The 25,294-nt window shown below is 39.1% G+C and overlaps 1 protein-coding gene and 1 long non-coding RNA gene across 37 annotated transcripts in view; one reads left to right on the top strand and one right to left on the bottom strand.

The window, feature by feature from the left end:
* The window catches only part of TTLL5 (tubulin tyrosine ligase like 5), a 269,627-nt gene that overhangs the window by 201,225 nt on the left and 43,108 nt on the right, over positions 1 to 25,294 (bottom strand). For 29 of the 36 annotated variants that reach the window (XR_013386548.1, XR_013386547.1, XR_013386549.1 and 26 more), the window contains 7 exons: positions 20,839 to 20,940; positions 18,792 to 18,883; positions 17,873 to 17,980; positions 6,959 to 7,040; positions 5,328 to 5,389; positions 4,080 to 4,174; positions 1,818 to 1,859 (listed from right to left, as the gene is read on the bottom strand). Coding sequence is in view for 26 of the 36 variants with exons in the window: in XM_077910067.1 (XP_077766193.1) it covers positions 1,818 to 1,859; positions 4,080 to 4,174; positions 5,328 to 5,389; positions 6,959 to 7,040; positions 17,873 to 17,980; positions 18,792 to 18,883; positions 20,839 to 20,940 (583 nt within the window). In the remaining 10 variants the exon portion in view is untranslated. Of the gene's footprint in view, positions 1 to 1,817; positions 1,860 to 4,079; positions 4,175 to 5,327; positions 5,390 to 6,958; positions 7,041 to 17,872; positions 17,981 to 18,791; positions 18,884 to 20,838; positions 21,017 to 24,001; positions 24,138 to 25,294 lie in introns of those variants that run through there. The other 7 variants (XM_077910052.1, XM_077910055.1, XM_077910072.1 and 4 more) reach the window with 6 other exon arrangements.
* The window catches only part of LOC144320931 (uncharacterized), a 34,073-nt gene that overhangs the window by 5,497 nt on the left and 3,282 nt on the right, over positions 1 to 25,294 (top strand). Inside the window, exon 2 of the long non-coding RNA XR_013386551.1 lies at positions 7,090 to 7,148. This is a non-coding gene — a long non-coding RNA (uncharacterized LOC144320931). The remainder of the gene's footprint in view (positions 1 to 7,089; positions 7,149 to 25,294) is intronic.

Here is a 25,294-nt window from a genome sequence, read left to right as displayed (position 1 = left end):
GCCTGGAAGACGTAAGGGAACTTGCCCAAAGTCTGACAGCTAGTTAGTGGCAGAGCAAATATGAACCTGGGGCTGACTCCAAAGTCCAAGTGCTTTCCACAAAACCATATAGTCTGCCTTGGAACACAGAAAAGTAATTTCTGAGTGGGAAATTTGAACCACTGAAGGGAAAGAAGAAATGTAGAAAGAGACAATGGATTAAAAAGGAATAATCAGACAACAAGCAAAGAACTGTGACTGCACAATCTGACAGTGACAGAAAAAAAGAAAACTTGACAAAGTACACGGCCAGAGAAGAGAACTTGTTTTGTTTTTCACTTAGCTCTGACTAAACTACCATGGAGCTGAGGATGCTTTATTAATGGAAAGACAGTGACAATGCAGAACGCTACAAAGAACAAGAAGAGTCTAAGAATTCAACATGTATAAAGTTGGCTGAATAAAGCTAGAAAGGCTTTGTGTCATATAAGTGGTGTTCAAATACACAACCAGGAGGGATAGGTCTTGCTTGGCCACAGGCTATTGCACCTACAGCAATTCAAGCAACAGAGCCGGATATAAGAGAATTAAAATGGGTGAAGGAAAATTAAGATTAGAATTACAAATCAAAGACACTTCTTCAAAATCAAATTCAGAAGACATGAATTAAGCATTTTTAAAGTTCCCCTTAAGTAAGATTAGATATCCCTAAAAGGTATTCAGAATGTAAGCTCTTTGAAATCAACAGCTTTGGGGCTTTTTTGTTGTTTTTTGTTTTGTTTTTTTGTTTGTTTGCCATGGAGAGCAGCTAGCACATTTAGGTGCTTGCTAACCATATAACACTAAACATTACAGAGTTTTTAATTCTACCAACTCAACACCAAAACTTGTATTATGGAACCACAATAACCAGTCACCAAACACTAGACAAGACCATCAGTAAGCCTTTTCTTCGTTTTTTGGATTCGTATGAACCATGTAAAGCACTTTGTCAAAAACAGTAGCTACAAGAGTTGCCATTCAAGCTCCCAAGCTGTCCAGAAACTGTATCAAGGGAGTACAAAGGCCAAAATAAATGTCCTGGAGCTTTTTGCCTAAGAACTAATAGTTGTAGGGGCACACTTCTGTATAAAACATCTATAGCCCTCATTTCAAAGCATCAAATAGCAGGAGCAGCACCCTCACTGCTATCTAATCACTTCAAAAGATGTTTAAAAGAAAACAAAGATCTTCATAGAAGAAAATGAGAGTTAATCTCAACACTAAGAAGGACAGTAGGAAGACATACTTTTCATTAGGAATTGGAGATAAAATATTTTGTCTTTATTTTTAAAGGTAGCATCTCAGACACTTATTATGGCAGAGGTCCCTAAGATTCATAAAACTGCAAATCACTGCATATAAAATATGTGCACAATCAAATGCAGCCCAATACTCAATGTGAAAACGTTTCCAATATGAAGCTACTGACAACAGTACGTTCCATTAGACATCTGAAGAAAAGAAATGGTGTCTGTGAACTATATTTCCTTCCTGGAATATTCTGGTCAAAGCAATAGATATGCCTCTAAACCCTGTTCATCATTTAAATCCAACCACCTCTTTCACAGCATGATCACTATCAGGAAAAGAGGATTTATAAATTCCTGCAGCCCCTACTCTCATAACCTATATCTGGAAAGACCTCTGTGCATTCATTTTCACTTAGTCTATGTTATTAAAATTCAAAAAGCAGGTGCATCAAACACGGACTGTGAAAGAGCAAAGCTAAAAGGCTTTTCCATTTGGGGACTGAAAAGAAGAATCTGAACGACGTCTCCAAACAATCCATAACTTACCAGTTTGGCGTCTGAGGACTGAAACTGAGCAGACACTGGACGCTACAAAAGACAGAAAAATGGAATAAAGCCTTATCTTCTCCTAACATACTGAGGCTTTCCAACTCTCATGCCTATGATCTCACCAAAGAAGATGATCTCCAAGCAGAAACTAAAGCAAGAGCCCTATTCTTTGTGCTTTTAAGACTAGAGCATTTATTATGTTTCACATCATTTTTTCCTATGGTATACCTATTCCAGTTTCAACTTCTGAGCAGGAGCACACAAACCTACTGCCACATCCTGAAGTTAGCTACTCCACTTGATGAATTTGTTCCACAGAATACACAGAACTAACCTAGAGTTTCTTTACCTTTTAAATAAAAGTGTCCTGTAGACCACTTATGGATGAAGTCATGCCACCTACCAGTTAGCAAAACAAATGGTGGACAGATTCTCTATGACTTGCAGAGTGGCCATTAAAAGCTGAGAGGAAGGCTAAGAAAAGGGGTCAATTCATTCAAGATTGACGTACAGCTACCTGTAGAAACTCTGTGAAAGCTGCACAGAAACATTCACAATCCTTTACACACAATCCTGTGGCTCCTACCATAGGAAACAATCTGCAAAGGATTGTGATTTCCTATATTCAGTTTTACTTGTACACCTCGGGTAATCCTCTTTTTCTTATTCAAAATTAAAAAAAAGAAAAAACCTTTTGACCTATGATGATGTACTGATCAAGAACAATCCTGTCGCCTGGTTTTCCTTCCAATCCAAGATATTAATACCCCTTAAAATCCAGTATACCCTGTACCATGTTGCAGCCATAATACTAACAGGGGACAATCCTAGAGCAGGTGGTCACAGACCAGCAGCCCCACAGACTGCCTCTAGCTCAAAGACATGTTATGTTTGGTCTACAAAGTATTGTTTCTTTAATTGGACCAGTTGGTGATATTTTAAAATAAGATTTCTGATTTCTCTTGACAGTAGGAAGGTCTGAGAACACGTGGTCTACACTCATGCATGGCAATGATCAGTTAGAGCACATCAGCAAAGCAGCTGCGCCTTTTTATATGGAGCACAGGTTCCCACCTGGCACAGCCACATCTCTCTTAGCTGTACCATACCCAGCCCTCTTACTCATTTATATTATCTGCCTGCAGCCTCTATAGGCATTTGAGCTTGCAGACCCTTTCCTGTTCTGAGGAAAGGTTAGAAGTATAACTGCATAAGTAAGGGTGATGAGCTTGGCAAACAGAAATAGCACTACTTGAAATGAGACCAGCAAGCAAAAAGAAAAAAGGAAAATGAGTGGAGGCAGGAGGAGGACAAGTGGAGGAGGAATAAATGGAGGGTACAAGAAAGGGAAAGGGGAGGGAGGGTGGGGAAGGAGCAGCTATTTTTGCCTTCAAAGAGCTTACGGTCTAGCAGAGGAGCACAGAAAACTGAAAAGCAACAAATCAATGACTGTCAAAACCGTGCACTAGAGAACAAGTAAATGATATTGAAATAAAAAATAAAGGTCATGACAGAGTGGGATGGATTTAATAAGAATAATCTCCAAACTTCTGAGCAGGCAAGGTCATCAATCCAGATGGGAAGAGAGGAGGAAGGTGGACCTTTGAGATAAGAAGAAACATTAAAGGCAAAGAACACAAGTCGCAACTAGCCAGGTCTAGAGAGGCAGGGACAGATTTGATGATGGAATAAGCAGGCAGAACAAGGAGTCGATTGGTCTAACTGGAACACAAATGCAGAAGACACAAAGAGCAGTGCAGCATTTGATCAACTGACGTTTCAGACACATATAGGGTTCTGCAGGCATTTATCTCATTGAACCTCAATTAACACCTCATGGTCACTGAGCACTTGCAAAGAAGATAACTATTTCAATGGATCTTCTTTACAAAGCTGGTCTGAAGAACCAAAAGAATGTGGCAGAGTAATGACTAGGAATTTGGAGGCTCCCTCTCTGTGCCTTATTTATGAGCATAACAATTTGAGGAAAAAAGCAGATGATTCTTGAAAAAGAAAAAAGGACAGATAGTGAAAAAAGAAGGCGAAAGAAAAGACAAACAAAAAGCAGAAAGTTGGTCAAAAAGCACTGAAAGCATATGCTATTAGCTAGAGCTGAATATAACTGCCTCCTGCCTATCCCCAAACTCTCCTGCTCTAAGTGATGTCATATCCATAGTGCTTCAGCTCACTCACTTACTCACTCAGCTACCACTTTTCTAATAAGCCTCCCTTGGGCTCCCTGCTGCTCAATTTGCTTACCTGAGGTTTCTGGAAAGGGTTTCTCCTGGAAGACTCAAAGGTGGGATAAATTGGCCGGGTTGATGCCCTCTGGACAGGATCCTGGCACACAAATCCTGAATGGGGAATGGCAAACATTAAAACCTGCCATTTTCTAAGAAATTAGCAGGTTTAGCTGTATCTTTTCTTTAGATATACAAACTCAGTTTTACAGTCATAAATATCACAGAAATCCATCCTCACAAGGATTAGGCATGGCTGTCTCAGACACACACTCCACTTGAACTTCAAACCACCAAAACTGGACAGCATAAGAATGGAAAATACACAGATAAATCAAGTTTCCTTTTTGGGGAGTTGATTCTGATTGAAAAAGAGATGCAGATTTTTGGTGAACCTCAGGGTAAAAGTGCAAACCACCCTTTAAAAATACACAGCTGTTTATAAAAAAACAAATTATTTTAAAGTGGCCTCTCTGCAGGTAACTGGAAAATACTGTTGTTTTTACTGGGAGAATACAAAGACAAATGAGGGGTCCTATCCTAAGATCTACTTCTGGAACAGTTGAAGGCAGTCTCCTGGCACCGTTCAAAGGGGGCTTCTTAGGTTAACAATAGTTTAAGAAATTAGGTGTGGGCTTACTTCACTTACTTCCTAAAAAGAAACAGACTCCCATCTAGGGAGGCCAGTGTAGCTAAGTTTTACAGCATTTGCTGGTACACCAAGTACTGACTCATTTCAAATATATTTTGTCATGCCTTTTTAGAGTACTTAGAAAACGACAACAAACCCTCAATATACCCACCTCACTGCACATCTCCATTTCAAAGTTTTGGTTTAGCTACTCAAAAAGGGATTTCTTCCTTGGGTCACCTTCAGTTATAACTACTACGGGAGAGACCATGTTGACACCAGCAGAGATCGCCCAGCGGAAACATAGCCAGTTTCCTTTGTAACAAAGCTTCTTCAGCCAGTTGTACTCTCCCCAGCTCAGAGAAAAAAAGAGACTTTCTCCAGACCTTTGCTCTTCCTCAGCTCATAATTCCTGTGCCCCAGGAATTAGGTCTCAGCTCTAGTTGTGGTTCAGCCTCAGGACAGGATGGAGCCAGGGGGAGTAGAAACATATAAACACTTGCCTGAAAATTAATTTTTTAGTACAAAACATTCAGCATGGCTTAGGAACTGCCAGTTGGCAACACCTAGAGAGCCTGACAAAATGGATGCTCTGGTTAAGTTTTATGTGAGTCTTCAGAAAACACTACTACTCACCTACAACAGTGAACATATCTGAAATCATACTGGCTTTAATCTTTAGGTCCAGAGGTGCATCACTAATAGAACAAAGAAAGAAAGGCCAATCGATGATGTTATAGATTAACAGAACAGCTGCCCTTAATGGGCCTCAATATAGCAGAGCTTCCAAATGTCAAGGAGAAGCAACACATAAAGCACATCAAATCCATGGAAAAAGAAAAAGAAAATCTGGGCAAAAATACTAGAAATAAAAGCCCACTGTTAAACCCATCCTCTGTAGGGCAGTCCCAGCACCAAAGATGATCCCATGACATGCAATCTTCTTATTCCAGAAGGTCTTGTGCAATTCAAACTGTGCACAAGTCAAGAATACTGCTTCATTATCATTGTGGATTTTAGAGGTTTAGACTTTTAATATGCTCTTTTATGAGTGTGTCCATCATTCAAATTACTTTTTTACTGCTACAATTGTCAAATCACATTCACACACAAGAGAAGAAACTCTGGTCATCTTTGTACTTTTTTTTAAGGCTACATTTTCTGTTCTAAATCAATCTTCTTAAGCTTTTAGGCTTGGAAATGAGGGCAAAATAAAAAAATACAAGTTATACCAAAATATCACCAGATGATGCAAAAGGAGCCACATGGATACAGAAATATGAACTGAAAGTTGGAAGCCTCCCTGTGGCAATGCTGCCATGTTGGCTTTGGTGTTGAGGTGTTCCTCCACGAACCAGATTATTCTGGCTGCTGAACCAACACATCATTCTGGGGATCTCTAACTTTGTATGATGCACCTGCCTGGGCAATCTACAAAGAACTGACTTAACAAAAGAGTAGCCCAACATCTGAAGCATCTCTGATATCCAGCTCTATACCTTACTATGGGGGTTAAGCCAAACTCCCACCCCACAAAGTAGTGAATCAGTCTTTTATTTGATAACTTGGCATTTTGCCAACATTTTTCATCTTTAAAAATGCAGCTGCTGGGTGGTCTCTAGCATAAATCTCCAGGATTCTCTAGCTGTTTAGAGAAGTATATGGGTAATAGAAACTCTGGCTACAGCTGCAGATATAAGCACAGTCTTCTCTGGTATTGAAAAATAGGTTTCTTTCCCTCTAAACAGATAGGTTAAAAAAAACTTTTTTAAGATTGTTTGAAGTTTTTAAACTCTAATCTTAGATGGATACCAGAACATGGAAAGGGTAAAAGGACCAAATATTATATATACTACCCTAGGCCCACCTCTATACCTTTACAGTATATGTGGATTTGAGTCTGTATAAACCTTTAGTAATAAAGGAAATATAACACTTTATGTATTTCTTTAGCCTTAGTAGAACATCTACAAAGTTAGGAGAGAAAGAGAACTAGAAATAAAAATGAACACAAGAAGTGTCCCTTAGAAGCTCAAGAAAACAGTTATCATAGATCACAAATTGACTAGAAAGATAGGGATTCATGGTTGTCATCTAGACTTTAATCACATGTCACAAATCCCTCAAATTTGGAAATTCTAGTCATTTCTATCTAATAACTAGGGTAAAAAAAAAATAATGCCAAGTGAAATGTCTATTTAAAAAAGTGTTTTACTGCTACTCATTGAAAGTTTGTCCTTTTCTAGTTGATAGGACAGACTACTTACCAGGCCAAAGAAGGGGAGAGATTTACTTCCAACAACCATGGCTTCAGAGTAGAATCTATGAGCACATCAAAGCCATAGAGTTCTAGAAATACAACATAACACAATACACAAGATCATTTTCTATGTTACAGCTGAACAAAAATCTGGAAGACTGAATCCAATCAACTCCCACCAGAGGCCTAAAAGTTTGGTGAGTATAAGTAATGAGTGGAAGTAGTAGCAGAGAACCTTTCAAGTTCAAGAGAAATTAATCAATCTCTAGAAATAACAACAATGTTTTAAAATTCCACTGTTTTTATCATCCATTCTATTGACATTCCTGAGTTCTATACAGAAAGTGACCTGACCTCTAAGGTTATATGCTTATGGAAAAAAAGAAAAAGGTTAGGAATGGGAATCAGCATACACCATATTCTGAAAACAGAAAAATCTACTGAAGGAATTTCCCTGGGGTCCTTCTATTGCATTTTCTTAAGATCTTGCTTTTGCAGCCTAGGTCAAGAATATATCGAAGAATAAATTATATTTATTCTTCTTCTTTCCTATGGTTTCAATTTCCCTTTGAAGACAGATAATAAAATACAATGGCCCAATATAGAAAAAAGAGAAGGGTGGGAGCCCGTGACAGACATGACAAGCCATCCTGCACCACTAATATCATTGAAAAAGGGGGGGGGGGGGTATTTACATACATACATAAAAAGAAAAAGAAAAAGAAAAAGAAAAAGAAAAAGAAAAAGGGAGGGAGCCAGAGACCAAATTTTCATGGTTTCTGGATTCTTTACTGATTCTCTTCCCTAACACCTCAACTGTCTAGAGAGCAAAGTAAGAACCATGGGCAAGCTTTTCTCCAAGGATGCAGGAATAACAGGACACTAACTTTGGAACCTCAGCTGACAACCTTTACTCTTATTATTGATGAGACCCTCTCCACTGTCTTCTTTGGTCTACACAGATCAAATACACCTGACTTTCAGAAGTCCCACTCATTCTCAAACTTCCCACTCTGCATCTCTCAAACTCTCTACATCTTCTTTCCACGAGAAAAGATGGGCTTCCTTACACTTCAACCAGAGATTACAGGTCACAGCTCACACCTACAGAACACAACCAGGTGTCTTCCAGAAGCTCATTTTAAAATAAATGTCATTACTTCAAGAAGGATTCTTCCCTTTCTCAATCCTCTCAAAAACACAGAAAAATAAATGCAAGTTTCTAAAAAGATGCCAAAGACTGTCTTTTGAACAGAAAATCTGATAAGGGACCAAGAATCCTAGAAGAGGAATCCAGAAACCTGGATCTTTCTCAAGACTCTACTATTTATTCACTGTGGAACTTAGGGAAGTCGTTTCTCTCTTACATTTCTTTAGCATCCTTTCATTTCCTTTGTCCTATTAATCACCATCTGTCAATACCTCTGCTCAGTAACACTATATCCAAAATTCCTATTTATGCAACACTGATTAGACGATCATATTCAAATCCTTCGCTCAAGAAAAGTTGTCATGAATAAATCTGCTTCCATGGTACTTATCTAGGATTCAATTTATTTGCAAAAATAATCACAAACCGACAGAGAGTCTGAGATGGGATTTACCTTCATGTCACTACACAAAAATCACTTATTAGCTGTACTTTAAAATTTAAAGAAAAAGAAAGCTCCTTCACCTATCTCTTTTAGGTAACAAATTCATAACTTTTATGGCCAGTACATTCTTCTGAATATTTTACCTAATCTTCAATCATCCCACAGAATATTCCCCTTTTAATCTGAAGGGAAAAAAAAAGAACTTTTGTGACATAGAACTATATATGGCATTTAAAAAGAAACACTTCATTGCAAAATCTACAAGTCCATGTTAACATTACACAAGCAAGAGCAGAGGATTCAACTGTCTCATAAAATGATAATATTATAAATAACAATAGTATGAGATACAGGGTAAGAATACCTGATGCACATATTGACCAGATTTGCAGAATCAACTACAAATGAAGACAAACTGAAATCAGAATGACAACTAATGAGACCCATTATTTAAACACCTTGCATTAAACAGTGAACACATTTACTTAACTGTTTCCCAAATTAAGAGGCAAATTCCAAGAATCTTAGTTGAAAGGCTGAGAACTAACATTCTGGGAAGAAAAGAAAATCCAAAGAGAGAAACACCCTTTACAGTGCCAAATAAATTTTTACTCAGGTGAATGAAATACATCTCAAAATCAGTTTGGGATCTAACCACACCTGTACATGCACAAGGCTTAGATCCACTACTATTTAAAAATGGAGTAAGTTTGTGATACAAAGCCCAGCTCACCTAAGAGGCTGGAGCTGGAGGGAGAATGGGGAGGCAACAGTAAATGGTATGAAAAAATAGCATTTGTGTCAGGTTTATCTCTTAAAATAATCAACTTGGCTTAAGAAAAATAATTTGCATCCTTTGCAGGCTACAAAAGTCCTCTTTTAATTTATGACTGGTCTTTTCCATGAACACTAAAGATTTTAAAAGGTAAGAAGTGGGTTGTACTGAGAATATTAAGATTCACCTTTAATATTGCATGTTTTGGCAGCAGTGTCTAGAATTTCAAAAATTCAGTATCCAGGATGAGATACATCAGTGTTCCTGTCATTAAAGGGTACAGGCAAGCTAGGTTTTTCCCGTTCTTTGTTGCTCTGTGTTGTCCTCATCGTGATAGAAGAGCAAGTATTTCCAAAGGACTGTTGCTACCACTTTGTTCAACAAGGTGTTTCCGTAGGAAAAGTTTCTTTCTTGAGATGTATTTCTTTCAGCCTCCAGCCAAATCAAAATGAACATGAAAATTATGCTAGTGACTATTAAGGAGAAGCCTGACTCTACCTCTACTTTACATTAGTGCCCTTATCTCCCTAGTTCTTGAATGCAGCTTCCTGAAAAAGCAATCTACACTTAAATGCCTTAACCTTCTGAATGTCTATTCATTCCCCAACCTGGAAGAATTTACTTCTGGTCCCATTCTCAAAGTCAGTGACTGTTCTATGATCTCCAAAGACCACCTTACTGCCAAGCCCAAACATCTGAAACTGTTGACCACCCCTTACTTATTGGAACTTTCTTCTCCCTTGGTTCCAGGACACTGTTCTCTTCTGATTCTCCTCCTCCTTTCAATCCTTCTCTTCTGCCCAGCTATTCACTGGTAGGTTTGCTCAGGGTGGCATCCTCAGGGCTCTTTCCTTCTCAATTCTACTTCTCTTCTTGGGTGATCTCATGTATTCTCAAGGCTGCAATTAATATTATGATGATGACATTCAAATCTCTATCTTTAGTCAAGTTGTCTCCTGGACACCAAATCCATAACTCCACATGCCTTCTAGACAACTTCACTAGGATATCCCATGAGTACTCAACACTCAACAAAACATAAGTTGTTATCTTTCCCCCAAACCTGTTTGGCTTCCCATTATTCTTCATCTTGAAAAATAATAACCCCATCTGCCAGTCTTCAAAGCTAGAAACACTCTCTTCATTACCTCCCAAATACTGCACATTACCACAACTCTATTTCTCTTTAATGCAGTCTTCTATATTCCCTTTTGAGATATAATTTATATATAATGAAAGGGAAAAAGCTAAGTGTAAAACAGGATGAGGCTTGATAATTGGATACATCCATGTAATACACACTCGTATCAACCCACAGAAAACATTTCCATTACCCCCAGAAAGATCCCTTGTGCCTCTTCCTGGTAAATACCCTTCCTCCCCTCATCACACCTCCAGACAATCACTATTCTTATTTTTTTCACCATAGATTCATTTTGTCCATCCTAGAATGTCATATAAATGGGAGCATACAGTATATACTCTGGAGTCTGGCTTCTTTCATTTAGCATTTTTGAGGTTCATCCACCTATCACTATTTTTTTGTTTGTTTGTTTTAAAACAAGTTTATTAAGATAATGAAATTATTGTATAATTTACATACAACAAAATTCACCCTTTTAAATTGTAGTTAGATGAGTTTGGCCAAATGTATATACTTGTTTAACCATCTCAATTAAGATATAGAATAATTCTATCACAGACACTTGCCAAGACCCTTTAGAGTCAATTCTCACTCCCCATCCCACCAGCAACCATTGATCTGATTTCTGCCTTTTACAGAAAATCAAGTAAATGAAATCATACAGCATTAGCCTTTGAGAGTGGCTTCTTTCACTTCGCATTGTGCTTTTGAGATTTATCTATGATACTGTGTTTCAATAATGAAGTTCAATCCTTGTATTGCTGTATAGTATTCCACTTTATGGATATACCATAACTTGTTCATCCATTCAACAGTTCATGGACATCTGGGTTGCTACCAATTTTTGGTGATTATGAATAAAGCTGCTATAAACCTTCACATACAGTTATTTGTGGGAACATATATTACTTTTCTTGGGTAAATACCTACAAGTGGAATTGCTAGATCACGTGGTTGTCTATTTTATCGCTGCATACTTCTTCCCTCCCCATTCCTTTCCATAGGACTAGTCTCTCCCCACCCACTGCAGTCCATTCTCCACATGGTCATCAGAATTTCTAAGACATAAATAGTCAGATAGAGACAGGCTGTGTGAACAGGCCCAACAACAGATACCTGATGTAGGGTTGGCTCCTGCAGGACTTAAATTAGTCACTTCTAGTCATGTTGTATAGTATTTCTTTATTGTAACTCTGTCCTACCAAGCTTTGGGTCAAATTATGATAAAAATGAATGAAAATAATCTTACTGCTCTCTTGCTCAAATAAAGCTCCAGTGGCTGTCTGTTATCTATAGGATTAAATTTAAACATGTCAATCCTCTATAATCATGCCGCAATCTGCTTATATCATCTCATCTCCTGCCACTCCATCCTATCAGGCTCTGTGTATCTAGTCACACTGAGCTTCTCATTTCAAAAAATGCCATATTCTGTCTGTACCCTGTGCTGTGCACATCATATTCCCTCTGTCAGAAATGGCTCTCCCCAGCTTCCCCTAGGCATAGCTGGTAGCTCCTGTGTATTCCAAGAGTACCTGAGTCACTCTACACTACTACCTGTACTGTCACTTTTCATTTCATATCTGCTCCTCCCCACCACTTGAGGGGAGGGCCATGTCTCTCTTTTTTTTTATTTTTAAGATTTATTTATTTATTCAGAGAGAGAGAGAGGCAGAGACACAGGCAGAGGGAGAAGCAGGCTCCATGCAGGAAGCCCTACGCGGGACTCGATCCAGGTCTCCAGGATCAACACCCTAGGCCGCAGGGCAGTGCTAAACCGCTGCACCACCAGGGCTGCCCCCAGGTCTCTTTCATCATCACCCTGCAAGCAGCCTGCACCATAAAAAGCCCATAGGAAGCAATCAAGAAACACTAAAGAGGGATCCCTGGGTGGCACAGCGGTTTAGCGCCTGCCTTTGGCCCAGGGCGCGATCCTAGAGACCTGGGATCGAATCCCACATCGGGCTCCTGGTGCATGGAGCCTGCTTCTCACCTCTGCCTGTGTCTCTGCCTCTCTCTCTCTGTCTCTGTGTGACTATCATAAATAAATAAAAATTAAAAAAAGAAAAAAAAAGAAACACTAAAGAAAGAAAAAGGAAAGAGAAGAAAAAAAAGAAAAAAATTAAGTGAAAAATACCATATAATTTTTATAAAAGACAAAGTAATTTATGGCTACTCTCCCAAAATAACCCTGAGACAAGACTTGGAATATTCATAATAAAGCTAGCAACCATAAAGATAATAAAAGACATTTTTATTAAGGTTATTACATATTGGGGCACCTGGGTGGCTCAGTCGGTTAAGCATCTGCCTTCAGCTCAGGTCATGATCTCAGGGACCTGGGATGGAGCCCCAGGTTGGGCTCCCTGCTCAACAAAGAGTCTGCTTCTTCCTCTCCCTCTACCCCTCCCCTCCACTACTGTTTTCTCTTTCTCTCGCTCTCAAATAAATTTAAAAAAAAATTTTTTTTTTGCATATTAAGATACATTAAGAAAAAACTTGCTAAGAGGTGGCCTAGGAAGGGAGGGGAAAAAGATTTGATAGGGAAAATGATAACACATCCAAGATCTAACAAATTACTAAACATACCATACCACTAATTGTAGAATCAATCCACTAACCATACCCAGAAACAAAGCCCCAGCTGCAGCTGTAATCCTGAGGCACTGGAAAGTGCTGACATTAGCCAGTCTGCACTGTCAGTCAAATGCTATTGTATAAAGGAAATTCTTTTTACCTTGGCTTTGGATTTGAGTTGAAAACCTAAGGAGGAAGTCTTTATTTGGGGTCCAGAAGGAGAAGATAGAAAAAAGCAGATCAAGATCCCACAGGAAAATGAACTAAATAAAAGAAAAAGCCCAGAGCCAATTTGTTAACTAGTCCAATAAATCAATATGGTATCTGGCTACCACATGTAAAGGTAGATTTGAAAGGAGTATCTAGGACTTGGTACTGTTGATTAGAGCCAAAAGAGTGCCTTTTTCAGGCCTGATCTGCTAAAGAGAATGATACCATTTTTCCTGAGATCTAGTTACAGGAGAGCAGGAGGAGAATCCAGGATATGGAGCATACCAAAAGTGTTCAGACTCATCAGAATTTGTCTTTATGTGAGTGGAGAAAGAGCTACAGAGACCTGGTTCCCAAACTTGGCTTTGCCATTTGTTAACTGCATGACCTAGGACAAATTATTTAACCTTTCCAAATCCTTTCTTCTAGCTATAAAATATGGGTAATAAATACCAATAAAACTCTTAAGAGGGCTAAAAGGAATAACCAATTAAAAGCACTTGACAAACAGTAGGTATTTCTTCCCAAGCCCCTTCTACAGTAAACTTCCCTTCCCACCTGAATAAGAGCATAGGATAAAGCAGAAAGGAGACTCTCTCGAAAAGTGAACTGTTTAAAAAAAGAAGGAACAAAGCGAACTGCTTGTTGACTTTCATTATGATTTTGTCAGTGGTGGTCAAGTAGTTTACATAGTTGGGGAATGTATGCTGCCCACTTTCGTTCCTTCAACAAGTATTTATGGACACCCACCCTTTGCAGATGTCAGCTTACCCTATGAAATGGTCTAGAACAAGAGCAATGGAAGGCCAAACTAGCATTCATTCACCAAAGAGAGGTGTACTGAGCATGGATTGTCCTGAGCAAAGACATCACTGCTTTGACCTACACAAAGCCAGCCTCTGTGGCATGACAGCTGGCTCAGAAGATCCCAGGCTGGAGAGCACCAGGATCATAGCCTGTTATTTCAGCCATCTTCACACACATAGATAAAACTGCTGTCAACAGCAGTATCTGTAAGGGACAGCTAACATCCTGTTGCTTTTGGCTATTTTTCCTCAACTGGTCAAAAAAGCCATTCTCAATGCCAGTTATGTAACAGTGCCAATGTCCCAAGCATACTTAAAGGGCTGCTGTTTACACATATATTTCACATGGTACCATATTTTTACAGTCTTGAAGGTAGTAAAAATTAGACTGCCGGAAATCTATTTTTATTGGGAGAGACATTAAAAACCCTATAAATCAAAAGTGCAATGCTCAAGTTGACCAGACTGCCAATCACCTTGTGGGCCCCTGCCCTCTAGGCCAGGTGTCCTTCATGTGGGCTCTTCCACTGTTAAGCTCTGGAACCTCAGGAAGGGTCTTAGTTTCTCAGGCCTCAAGTCTTTATATGGACTAATTCTTCTCTGGGGTCCTTTCCAGATTTATAAATCTATGAGAAGGCATTACATGGCTAAGTTTCAGATGGTCTGTGAAGATTTCTAAGTCTACATTTAAATGCCAATAATACAGTGCAGGTCTATGTATGTATCATCCCATGTAAAATTCCAGCTTGAGAAGAACAACATTTATAATGACACCTTGCGCATAGCAGGGACTAAAAATAAGTTAAATGCATAGATAAACAAATGAATGGGAATACTGGAAGTATCAAAAAGCATAATTGGGGACTTCAGGTGGTAGAATGGGAAAGAAATCATAAAGACAGAAACATCTAGATAGTAATGGAATGCTCCTAGCCAACATCCATAATGTGTAAGGGTGAAACTACAACCAAAAGAATATAGTGAACCTCATCACTAAACTACTGACTTCCACCATAAGCACCAATGCTCTGTGCAAGCCAAATTCTTCTGGGAAGCTCTTGATTCCTGTTTGCTCTAAAACAAATAAGAAACAAAGAAAGAGAGAAAGAAAGAAAAAACAAACTCAGTTTATTCCTTGTAACTAAACCCCAGGGGAAGTTAGCAGGAGTCAGTGGGAGCCAGAGAGACTCACACAAATAGACACACGTATACAAAATCGTATCTGAGGGGGGGAAGGTTAACGAAGTACACAAAATCCCAGGGCTGACAGGAAGTGAATGAGAACCACAAAAGCCAAGAAGACAGTCAACAACTTAAAAAACTCCAGATGCACTCACTTTATTAAAACTGAAGAAAAGCAGGGAGGGGGAAAGGGGACCTGTGGATGATGAAATAGACTTAGGGATATTTCACTGAGTCAGAGAAAGTCACTGCTTATTTCATGTCAGAATCTCTACTGCCGTTAAGTTCCAGAAATTCTCAAGCTTCCAAAAGGCAATCAGGTAATAAAACAAATAGAAAAGGAAACCTTCAGTACAGCTTATGATTATTTCTACAACAAAGATTTTTACGCCAAGAAATTTACTCTCGTATAAGAGCCAAGTAGATGTGGAAAAGAAACTTTAGTTTTTTAATCTAGTAAGATTTCTGAAGTTGAAGAGATGATCTATGCACTCCTTCCTCAAACACTTTACAGTAATGCTAAGAGCTCTAGGCCCTTACCAAACCAGACCTGTCGAGAAGCCTACTACCAGGCCACCAAAAGGCAATTAAAGCAAGTACCAACAAATTCATTCACCAAACATTTCTTAAACATCCTCTAAGAACAAAAACAATGCTACTGAGCACAAGAGCAGCAGAAACTAGGGAGACACTAGTATTGTCTGCAAGATTCTAGTCCAATGGGGGGAGGCCAGACATATAAATGGGTACCAGATGACAATCAGGTACCACTGCAGATTATAAGTGGAAAACTGGGGGCTGAGAGGGCTCTCTATGACTAGAATACTTAGGAAAAAAACCACCAAAGAACTGATACTTGACTTCATCTTGAAAAGATGTTGGTAATCTATTAAGTAAAGCAACATGAGAAAAATGTCAGACGCAGGATAAAGCAAGTGCAGAGGGAGAGGGAGAGGGAAGGATCTGGCAGGTCCAGGGAGATGGTGAAAGGTTTGGTTTGCCAAAAAGAGGATGAGGGAGAAGGGGAGACACAGTGGCTGCTGAGAATTGAGAAGATAAGTTCAGAGACTACTGGGGAAGTACATGTGTAAAGAAAACATCACAATATGGTGGGAGAAGAGCATAATGGAACAAGTACGAACAACATGAGAAAGGAGACACAACAGGGTACTTTGTTAAGAGTTCCTAGGAAAGGTAATGTCAAGCTGATTTTCAGAATATGAACAGACTGCGCCAGGCAGACAGGACAGCAGAATTTATACTGAGGCACAAAGGCATGGAGTGCTCAATGGTATAGTTGGATTATAAGCTATAAGAGGAAATTCTAGACATTTCTAGAAAATAGGGTCAGGTCCTTAGAAGTCTTGAAGTCCTACCAAGTTTCTACTTACTAGTTAAGCCTAAGGAGCCATGTAAGGGTTTCACAAGACATGAACATATCTGCATTTAGAAAAGATGTCACAATCTCTTCCTTTATAACATCAGGTCCTGGTTTATCTATACTCTTCTATTCAGAGTCTCAACACCCACTTTGTTTAGTGCCCCTCAAGTATAGACTGTTATGATAATCCATGAAAGAGACCAAGAATTATTAATTCTAGCTATAAAAATAACAAAGATATAATTTCTATTGAGTACAAATTACAGATCAGACATTGGGCCAAGTGCTCTGCACACATCATCTCATTTGATCGTCATGTTGCCCTTCATTACTGCCATTTTAAAGTTGAGGAAACAGGATTGGAGGAACTTGATGAAAATGAGAAAACTAGTAAGGGGTGCGAAAGGCTTTTAAACTAACTCCATCAGGCTCTAAAGCCCATGTTCTTTATTTTATTCTTACCCTGCCTCCCGAGCAAGCCATGCCTCTCATGTCCTTACTTACTGTATTACTTGAACTATCCCCCCAGCAATGACCCTACTGTGTTTTACTAACAAAGCCTAACACCTGTTGAAAGCCTAGTGAATACAGATACTGACATTGGCAATCACTACAGAGCCCACATCCACACAGAAATCACACATGCGCAGGAGCCCGCAGTGCCAGTCACAGCTAGTGGCTCAGCAGGCAACAGGCTTCCTGATCCAAGAGCTCTAAACTGTTTCTCACTCCTTCTCTGTGCAGTTGGGGAGTTATGGGTGGGAGAAAAGGTGAGGGAAGGTGGAAGAGGAGGAGAAGAAGGGGTGGGGGGAAGAAACCCACTAGAAAAAAGACTAAAACAAAAAGGAGGAGTCATTGGAAACTGGGAGAAAGCACATACTGGTACCAGCCAGAGCTTCTTGGAATAGTTCCCAGTCTGGCTGCCAAAGAGCTCTGGAATATATTTGTTAGAGCTGGATTCCTGTACAGTCCATTGCAGGCTTTTTCTGATTGCACTCTGACAAAGAGACCCATACTTTAGTTCCAATCCCTGCTTCCCACACAGAAAGCTAGTGAGTCCTCAGGGGACCTCCAAGTAAGCTCACCACTGGCCTCTTAGCAGGACCTTCATGTGCTTTGTGGGCCTAGAAAGAAAAGCCCACCACACACCTCTTACTCCTGTAGAATCACTAAGCCTCTCTACCCCAGGAGCCCATCCCAACTTCCCAAGCCCCTTTCATACAACATATTAAGCTTCTGGAGTCTCCTTACCAAAACAACTGCTGCGGTGAGGAACAAAGGTTTTACAGGCTGTAGCAATTGCTAGTTCAGCAGAGATTATAGTCTTAATAATCAAGTCTTCCACATGGGCCATCAATGCTACAAAAAAAAAAAAAAAAAAAGAAGAAGAAGAAGAAGAAGAAGAAGAGGAGGAAGAGGAAGAAGCAGTAGCAGCAAAGAAGAAGGAAGAAACACTATAATGCATGGAATAGAAAGACTGGATTCCAAAACACGGTGAGATTCTAAAAGCACATGTGCTCATTCCAAAAAGTCTCTAGGTGGCGGTCATGCAAATAGGTACACTCAAGGAGAAGGCATATCTATGCCTAAGTTGACACAGTCCAGAATGTAGGTGCTGGGGGCTGTACTCAGGTGGCCTGCTATGACAAAAGATAGACATGGAATGGAAAAGAAGCCTGACTCCCCCCTTCTCAGCCTTCTCCTATCACCTTCCCTTTGTGGACTGAGCTGAGCCTTTGGCACACTTCCCATTTTGCTCAAGGCTCAACAACAGTGTCCATTTTGATGCCAAGCCCTTTACTCATACTTGACACTGCTCATTCTCCAATTCAGAAACATGAATGAGAGATTAACTTGGAAAAATTTGCACTCAGGGCCAATATGGAGAAAGTATTTCAGTTTGCAGTTCAACACTCAAGAAGGATTAATCCACTAAAGGCTAAAGGAAAAAGTTGTGCCTTCCAAACTAGAAACAAGTAAAGGGATTTTAAGGCTCATGGAAAGCATGTTCTCCATCTTGGACAGGGTAGGAAAACTTGACACCACCACCAATGACCCCATCAGATGTCTCAGCGACACCATCAAAACTAGAGGCAGTGACTCATGCTGAAAGGTCAGGACAGGTTACACAGAGAAGAGAGGTCAAAACCGAAAAAGTCCTGGTACTCACCAGTCGTATCTCTGCCTTCTTGTTTCAGATACCTAAGCATGGCACTCATGCTCCATTTGTTCCCATAATCCTCCACTTCTGGATCATCACAGCTAAAACAAAGGAACGGATCATGGTCACACATGCAAATAGGCCTGGCTGTAGAAATCAGATTCTTTACAAACACTTGTCCTTTTTTTTTTTTTTTTTTTTTTTAAGATTTTATTTATTTATTCATAAGAATGCACAGAGAGGAGAGAGAGAGAGGCAGAGACGCAGGCAGAGGGAGAAGCAGGCTCTATGCACCGGGAGCCCGACGTGGGATTTGATCCCGGGTCTCCAGTATTGCGCCCTGGGCCAAAGGCAGGCGCCAAACCGCTGCACCACCCAGGGATCCCTTGTCCTTTTAATCTTTAGGAAAACATCCACTTTGCTGACCTCCACTCAGCAACTTTTCTTGGTCCTTCTGTCATATATCCCTTTCTACCATTGAAATGAAGATGCATACCTAGCTTCCCTGTGGAGGCAGGTAGGGGAGAAGGCATTTAAGCAAACAATTATGTATCATGAAAGAGTAGAAGAAATATGTGAAAGAATGTAAACAATTTAAGAGTGGTAATAATATCAATACAGTGAAATGTTCAGGGATACTAACCTAGTCTTTGGGGTACATTGCACATGAGCCCACAAAACAACTTCTAATGCCATTTTCAGACCAGAATTGAGTCTGGATGGGCTAGTGAGCTAACACAGCATAGCATTTTAATGAGCTAACCCAGCATGGAACTGCTTTAGCATCTGAAGCAACCTTCTCCTTTGTAGTAGCAGACACTGATTTTTTTTTTTTTTTTTTGGATACTTTCTGAAGTATCACTGAAGGGAGAATGCATTAGAGCAACAGTCAAAGCAATGAAGTACCCCAATGCTAGAGCAGACTGGCAAACAGGGTACACTGCCATGACCATTGGAAGGGTCCTGCAATCTGAAACCCATGTTTTGCAGCTGCCCCCTCATTCTCACCCCACCATCCACCAGTTGCATGTCCACTCATCTTCCAGAGTGAAGGATATGGTATCTTCAACCATTCCAAACACTGGCCACAGGACACTCCATGAAATCTATATAGCTTTGGCAACTATGCCATCACTTCCAGATTCTTTTCTTTCTTTCCTTGGACCTTCTAGACACCTATTTTTAGTCTGAGTAGAAAGTAACTGTTTGGGTTTCTTTTTTATTTTTCCACTTTCTGGCAAAATTATCAGGATGAAAGAAAACAGAGCAGAAAGAATATTTCCACATAGCTGGGCTGGTACTCCCTTCCACTGAATCCTTTTCTGAGATGGCCTCATTTCTTTCTTCATTTAATTTATTCCTAACTTTTTTCTCTCAGTCATACAAGTATTTACTTCAGAAAAATTTAGGCAATACATAAAAGCACAGAGACAAAAACAGAAGTCACCCGCCCATAATCCCATCCACATAGTTAAGCAATGCTAACATTTTAGTATATACCCTTCTAGTTTCCATTTTCTCCCCCTCAGCAAACATAAACAGCTTTAGTTATCTTCTATATTCAAAAAAGAAATTAAACTGAAACTAGTGTCTGACAACCTGTTTTTTCCACCTGACGATGTACAGTCATGAAGATGCTTTTCTCTAATCTTGTATGCATGTCACTTATTACTTCTTAAGGTTAAGTTCCTAGAAATGGAAATGCTGGGTCAAAGGGTACCAATATTTTTAAAGCTTTTGATACATTTTGCCAAGTACTGAAATGATCTCATTTCTTGACTTCTAAAAAGTTCCATGTGCCTATTAAATTCCCACCCGTAAGTTAAGTGAGGAAAGACAGTGGAGACATAATTTGGGAAGGCATATTTTGGTAAAGAAAGGTGATACTGTAACTGGGCAAGCAATGAAGAAGCAGGTAGTTAAATATGCTAAGTGACTGATGACTTCCCACAGGTAACATAGAGATAAATGTAGGACAACGAGCTGACTTTCCACAACCACAACAGCTGCACGTGGAACTGACTTCTCTGGCTCCTGACTCAGATGTAGCTAGTACCTGACATAGTCTCCACTCTTCTTATTCACACTGTAGTTTGTCAGGTGCATGAACTGGTTCCGAATGTTCTTGGCTCCTTGATCATATCGCACAGTTGCAAACCTGATAGGATGTTAAGTTATAACACGTCAGGAACAGGTGTTCAAGGAAGTACAGGCTAGAACTCAGGATCAATGCACTATTAATAAAAAGAAGGTGATATCATTAACAAGTAATAAGTGCTTGATAAGTACCCACTCTCATGGTGTTTCATATATAATATTTAATCCATTCCTTAAAGTAAGCCTCTGAAGTAGGTAATAAACATTATGTCTCATTTTTAGAGTAGATATAAAAACTAAAATGTAACCTAGAAAGATTAAATAGCTTTTCCAAAATAATACTATCTAGCAGAGTATAATACCCATTCTTGATAAAAACCCTCAACAAAGTAGGCTTAGGGGGAATATACCTCAACATAATAAAGGCCATACATGAAAAAAAAAACACTAGTTTTTTCAACATCTTCAATGGGGAAAAGTTGTTTTTCTCCTAAGATCAGGAACAAAACAAAGATGTCCAATCTTATCACTCTTATTCAACACAGTACTGGAAGTTCTAGCTATAGCAATCGGACAACACAAAGAAATAAAAGGCATCCAAATCAGCAAGGAAGAAGTAAAATGTTCACTATTTGCAAATGACATGATACTATATATAGAAAGTCTGAAAGACTCCACACAAAACAATTCTTTTTTGTTTTTTGAACTGATAAACAAATTCAATAAAGTTGCAGGATACAAAATCAACATATAGAAATCTTGTTGCATTTCTATACACCAACAATGAAGTAGCAGAAAGAGAAATTAAGGAATCAATCCCATTTACAATTACACCAAAAACAATAAGACACCTAGGAATAAGCCTAACCAAAGAGCTGAAACATCTGTACTCTGAAAACGATAGAATACTTATGCAGGAAATTGAAGAGGACACAAAGAAAGGGAAAGATATTCCACGCTCATGGACTGGAAGAAAAATAGTTAAAATGTCTATACTACCCAAAACAATCTACACATTCAATGCATTCCCCAGCAAAGTATCAACAGCATTTTCACAGAGCTAGAACAAATAATCCTAAAATTTGTATGGAACCACAAAAGACCCAGAATAGCCAAAGCAATCTCGAAAAAGAAAAGCAAAGCTGGAAGCATCACAATTCCAGATTTCAAGTTATGTTACAAAGCCATAGTAATCAAAACAGTATGGTACTGGCATAGAAAATAGACATGTAAAAAAAAAAAAAAACGAAAATAGACATGTAAATGACAGAATAGAAAACTCAGAAATGGACCCACAACTATATGGTCAATTAATATTTGACAAAGCAGGAAAGAATATCCAATGACAAAAAGACAGTCTCTTCAACAAATGGTGTTGGGAAAACTAGACAGCAACATGCAAAAGCATGAAACTGGACCACTTTCTTCCATCATACACAAAAATAAATTCCAAATGGACTAAAGACCTAAATGTGAGACTTGAAACTATAAAAATCATTCTAGAAGAGAACACAAGCAGTAACTTCTTTGACACCAGCCATAGCAACTTCTTTCTACGTATGTCTCCTGAGGCAAGGGAAACAAAGCAAAAATAAACTGCTGGGACTACAACAAAATAAAAAGCTTCTACACAGTGAAGGGGGAAAAAAAAGAGAGATATTAAGGAGTGTACTTGTTGCAATGTATGGAGGTGTTGAATCACTGCACTATAAGTAACTGTATCTTAAGTAACTGGAATTTAAATAATAACTTAAAAAAAAATTAGGAAAGCCGGAATCAAAACCAAGGCTGTCGAACTCTAAAACCATGTTCTTCATCACCACGTTGTTGCCCCATATATATATGGTTAATGTTGAAACAATTATTTCTCCCTAAATTATTTTTTCTCACTCTCAATATTGCCATCTGCAAATCTGGCTGTTGTAATAATGTAATGCATTTCCATAAGTAATGTTAAGTTCAAAGAATGTATCTTTAATAAATTCATAAATATCCCCCCTCCCCATCACACCGACTCCACAACACACGTTCTTAACCACAAGATGCTGCTTCTCTTATAGAACCTTAGACCAATAGGAAGGGTGAAAAATGAAAATAGAGTGACCCATGCCTGGGAAATTATGTGTAGGATGCTATGGATGACAGGACATTAGCTGGTCAAGAAACACCTAGTAGGTGTCTACACAGTGCCTGGCACTGTAGCATTCTAAGGAAAACATTAAGCAAAAAGAAAAAATTGATGGCATAATGTTGGATAGATTTAACACTCATCTGTAGAAATACCGGAACTGATCTATATATAAAGTTCATTTTAAGAAACAATAATGGTAGTATTAACAGCACACAAAGCTCAGGTCTGTAGAACAACATAAATATGAGCATAGCATAGGAGACTAATTCCTGAATTTGGAATGAAGGCAAAAGACAGAGGGATTAAATATGGAGCCCACTAAAAACAGAGCAGCAATCTGATACCTTGGACTATTGTCAAAAGAAGACCAAAGTATAAAATATACGTGCCTCTGAAGGAAGTAACCAGGGAAAGCGAAAACTTTCCAGTGATGCTCAACATCAACAAAAGGACACTCGAGTCGAATGGTTATGGTAAATATCAACCCCTGTTTACATACCACTATAACCATATCACCCCTCACTAAAGTGGTTTTCCCAAGAGGCACATCCGAGCGTGTGAAAAAAAATCCTGGAAGGCCACAAGTTTATTTTCATATGATTTACAAATTATTTACATATGCTTACTCAGACTATGAAGTCAACATGAATTTCCACCACATTAAAGGGCAGCATTTAAAAATTTTCCTCTTCTCTATTTCTTCTTACTCACCATCTCTACTTCCTAATTCCCTATACTAGAAATATACAAAAGCCAAAGAAAGAAAAGTGAAAAACAATCCCCCAAAAAAACCAAAATTAAAATAAACAAACATGAGGAAAGGAAGAAGGATGTGGACAAAGATAAAATGTTGACCAGGCATGTATGGCTAAAGGAGAAGGGTTTGATGACCATTATGTCTGTGCGTGAGAAGGAGCTCTGATTTTTCAGAAACTTCCAGTAGCTATCACCTAACTTCTAACCATGTTACTCCATGGCGAGTAAACCTTACCTATGCATCTCATTCTTCCTTCTATAGATGTTCTCCAATCAAGTGGGAGACTATTATTCTCTAAATTCCTATGATATGCAAAAAGGACCCATGCTTCCCCCACCTCCATCCCCCACCAGGGGCTGCCTGCCTCACCCAGACATTACCTCACAGTGACATACCTCCTGCTATCCTCTTGCCTAAGAGAATAATGACTGAGAGGAACAGAAAAGGTTCTGCTTCAGAGAAGGAGGGTTTTCATCTCTCCTTGATCCGAGGACCTGATCTAACTTGGGTCGACAACAAGAAAAGATTGGCAAAAGCCTGGCGGTTGAGTAACCTGGTACTCCACAAATCTGTCATTTCTACACCCTTTTTTTCAATAGGACTGCATCTCTAACAAATAAGTTTTCTTTGTCCTAATCTTCCTTTTCACTGAAGAATTTATATTCTGAACTCCAAAAAAGACAAGATAATTAGTGTCACAGAGTGGGCTTCTAAAGAGTGTTAAGAAGCAGTAAGAACAACTAGAGAAAACAAAATAAAAACAAACTTAGGCTCAATGGAAAGTTACCAAAAGGGCCAACACCTACACTCTTTATTCTGCTTAGCCCAATGGGGAATGTAGAAGGCCATGGAAGTGTAAATGCTCATCTTTCCTCCTAAGTCAGGAAGATATTATGGTTCTCACTAAATTCCCTATTAAACAGATCATGTTCATCTCTGGTCATTGGTTCCCAATATTTCCTTCATATCATCTAGAACAGAGGTCCCATCAGCCTACTAATTAAGTTCTGATTAACCCACGAACTGCTTAAAAAAATCAAACAAAACTTGAATGATTTAGCCAGCATTTAAAGATTAGATCTTCCCTCCTAGAGTCAGTCAGGAGGGCTTATGTGGAGGAAGATGATGGACAGGATAGGAAGGCAGCCCACAGTCTGTACTCATAGGTTATGTTATCCATGCAGTGTGGTGGCCCCACAGGGGTCAGAGTCCACACAAGGAGAGCATCTGAGGCAGATGGTGGCCAAGGAGGTCCAGAGATTGGCTACACACAGGGGAATTGAGTAAATAAATATGTTGAAGACAATGGGAGTCAAATTTCTCACTGTTGGAGAAGAGATAAAAAACAAGGAAAGGGAAAACCTAGAACAAACCCTGTAGTTGTGAAGGTGAGTTGGAGGTTTTGGTATAATTTCCTGCTTTTCAATATATGGAGACAGATATAAAAACAAATAGAGATGTCAATGTGTGTATGTCTACATGTACATATATGCAAACACAGACTTCCTAGGTCTGTCCATTTCAAGG

The sequence above is a fragment of the Canis aureus genome, chromosome 9, assembly GCF_053574225.1.
Source record: "Canis aureus isolate CA01 chromosome 9, VMU_Caureus_v.1.0, whole genome shotgun sequence".
Classification (NCBI taxonomy): domain Eukaryota; kingdom Metazoa; phylum Chordata; class Mammalia; order Carnivora; family Canidae; genus Canis; species Canis aureus.
This window is presented reverse-complemented; position numbering and strand designations above follow the sequence as displayed.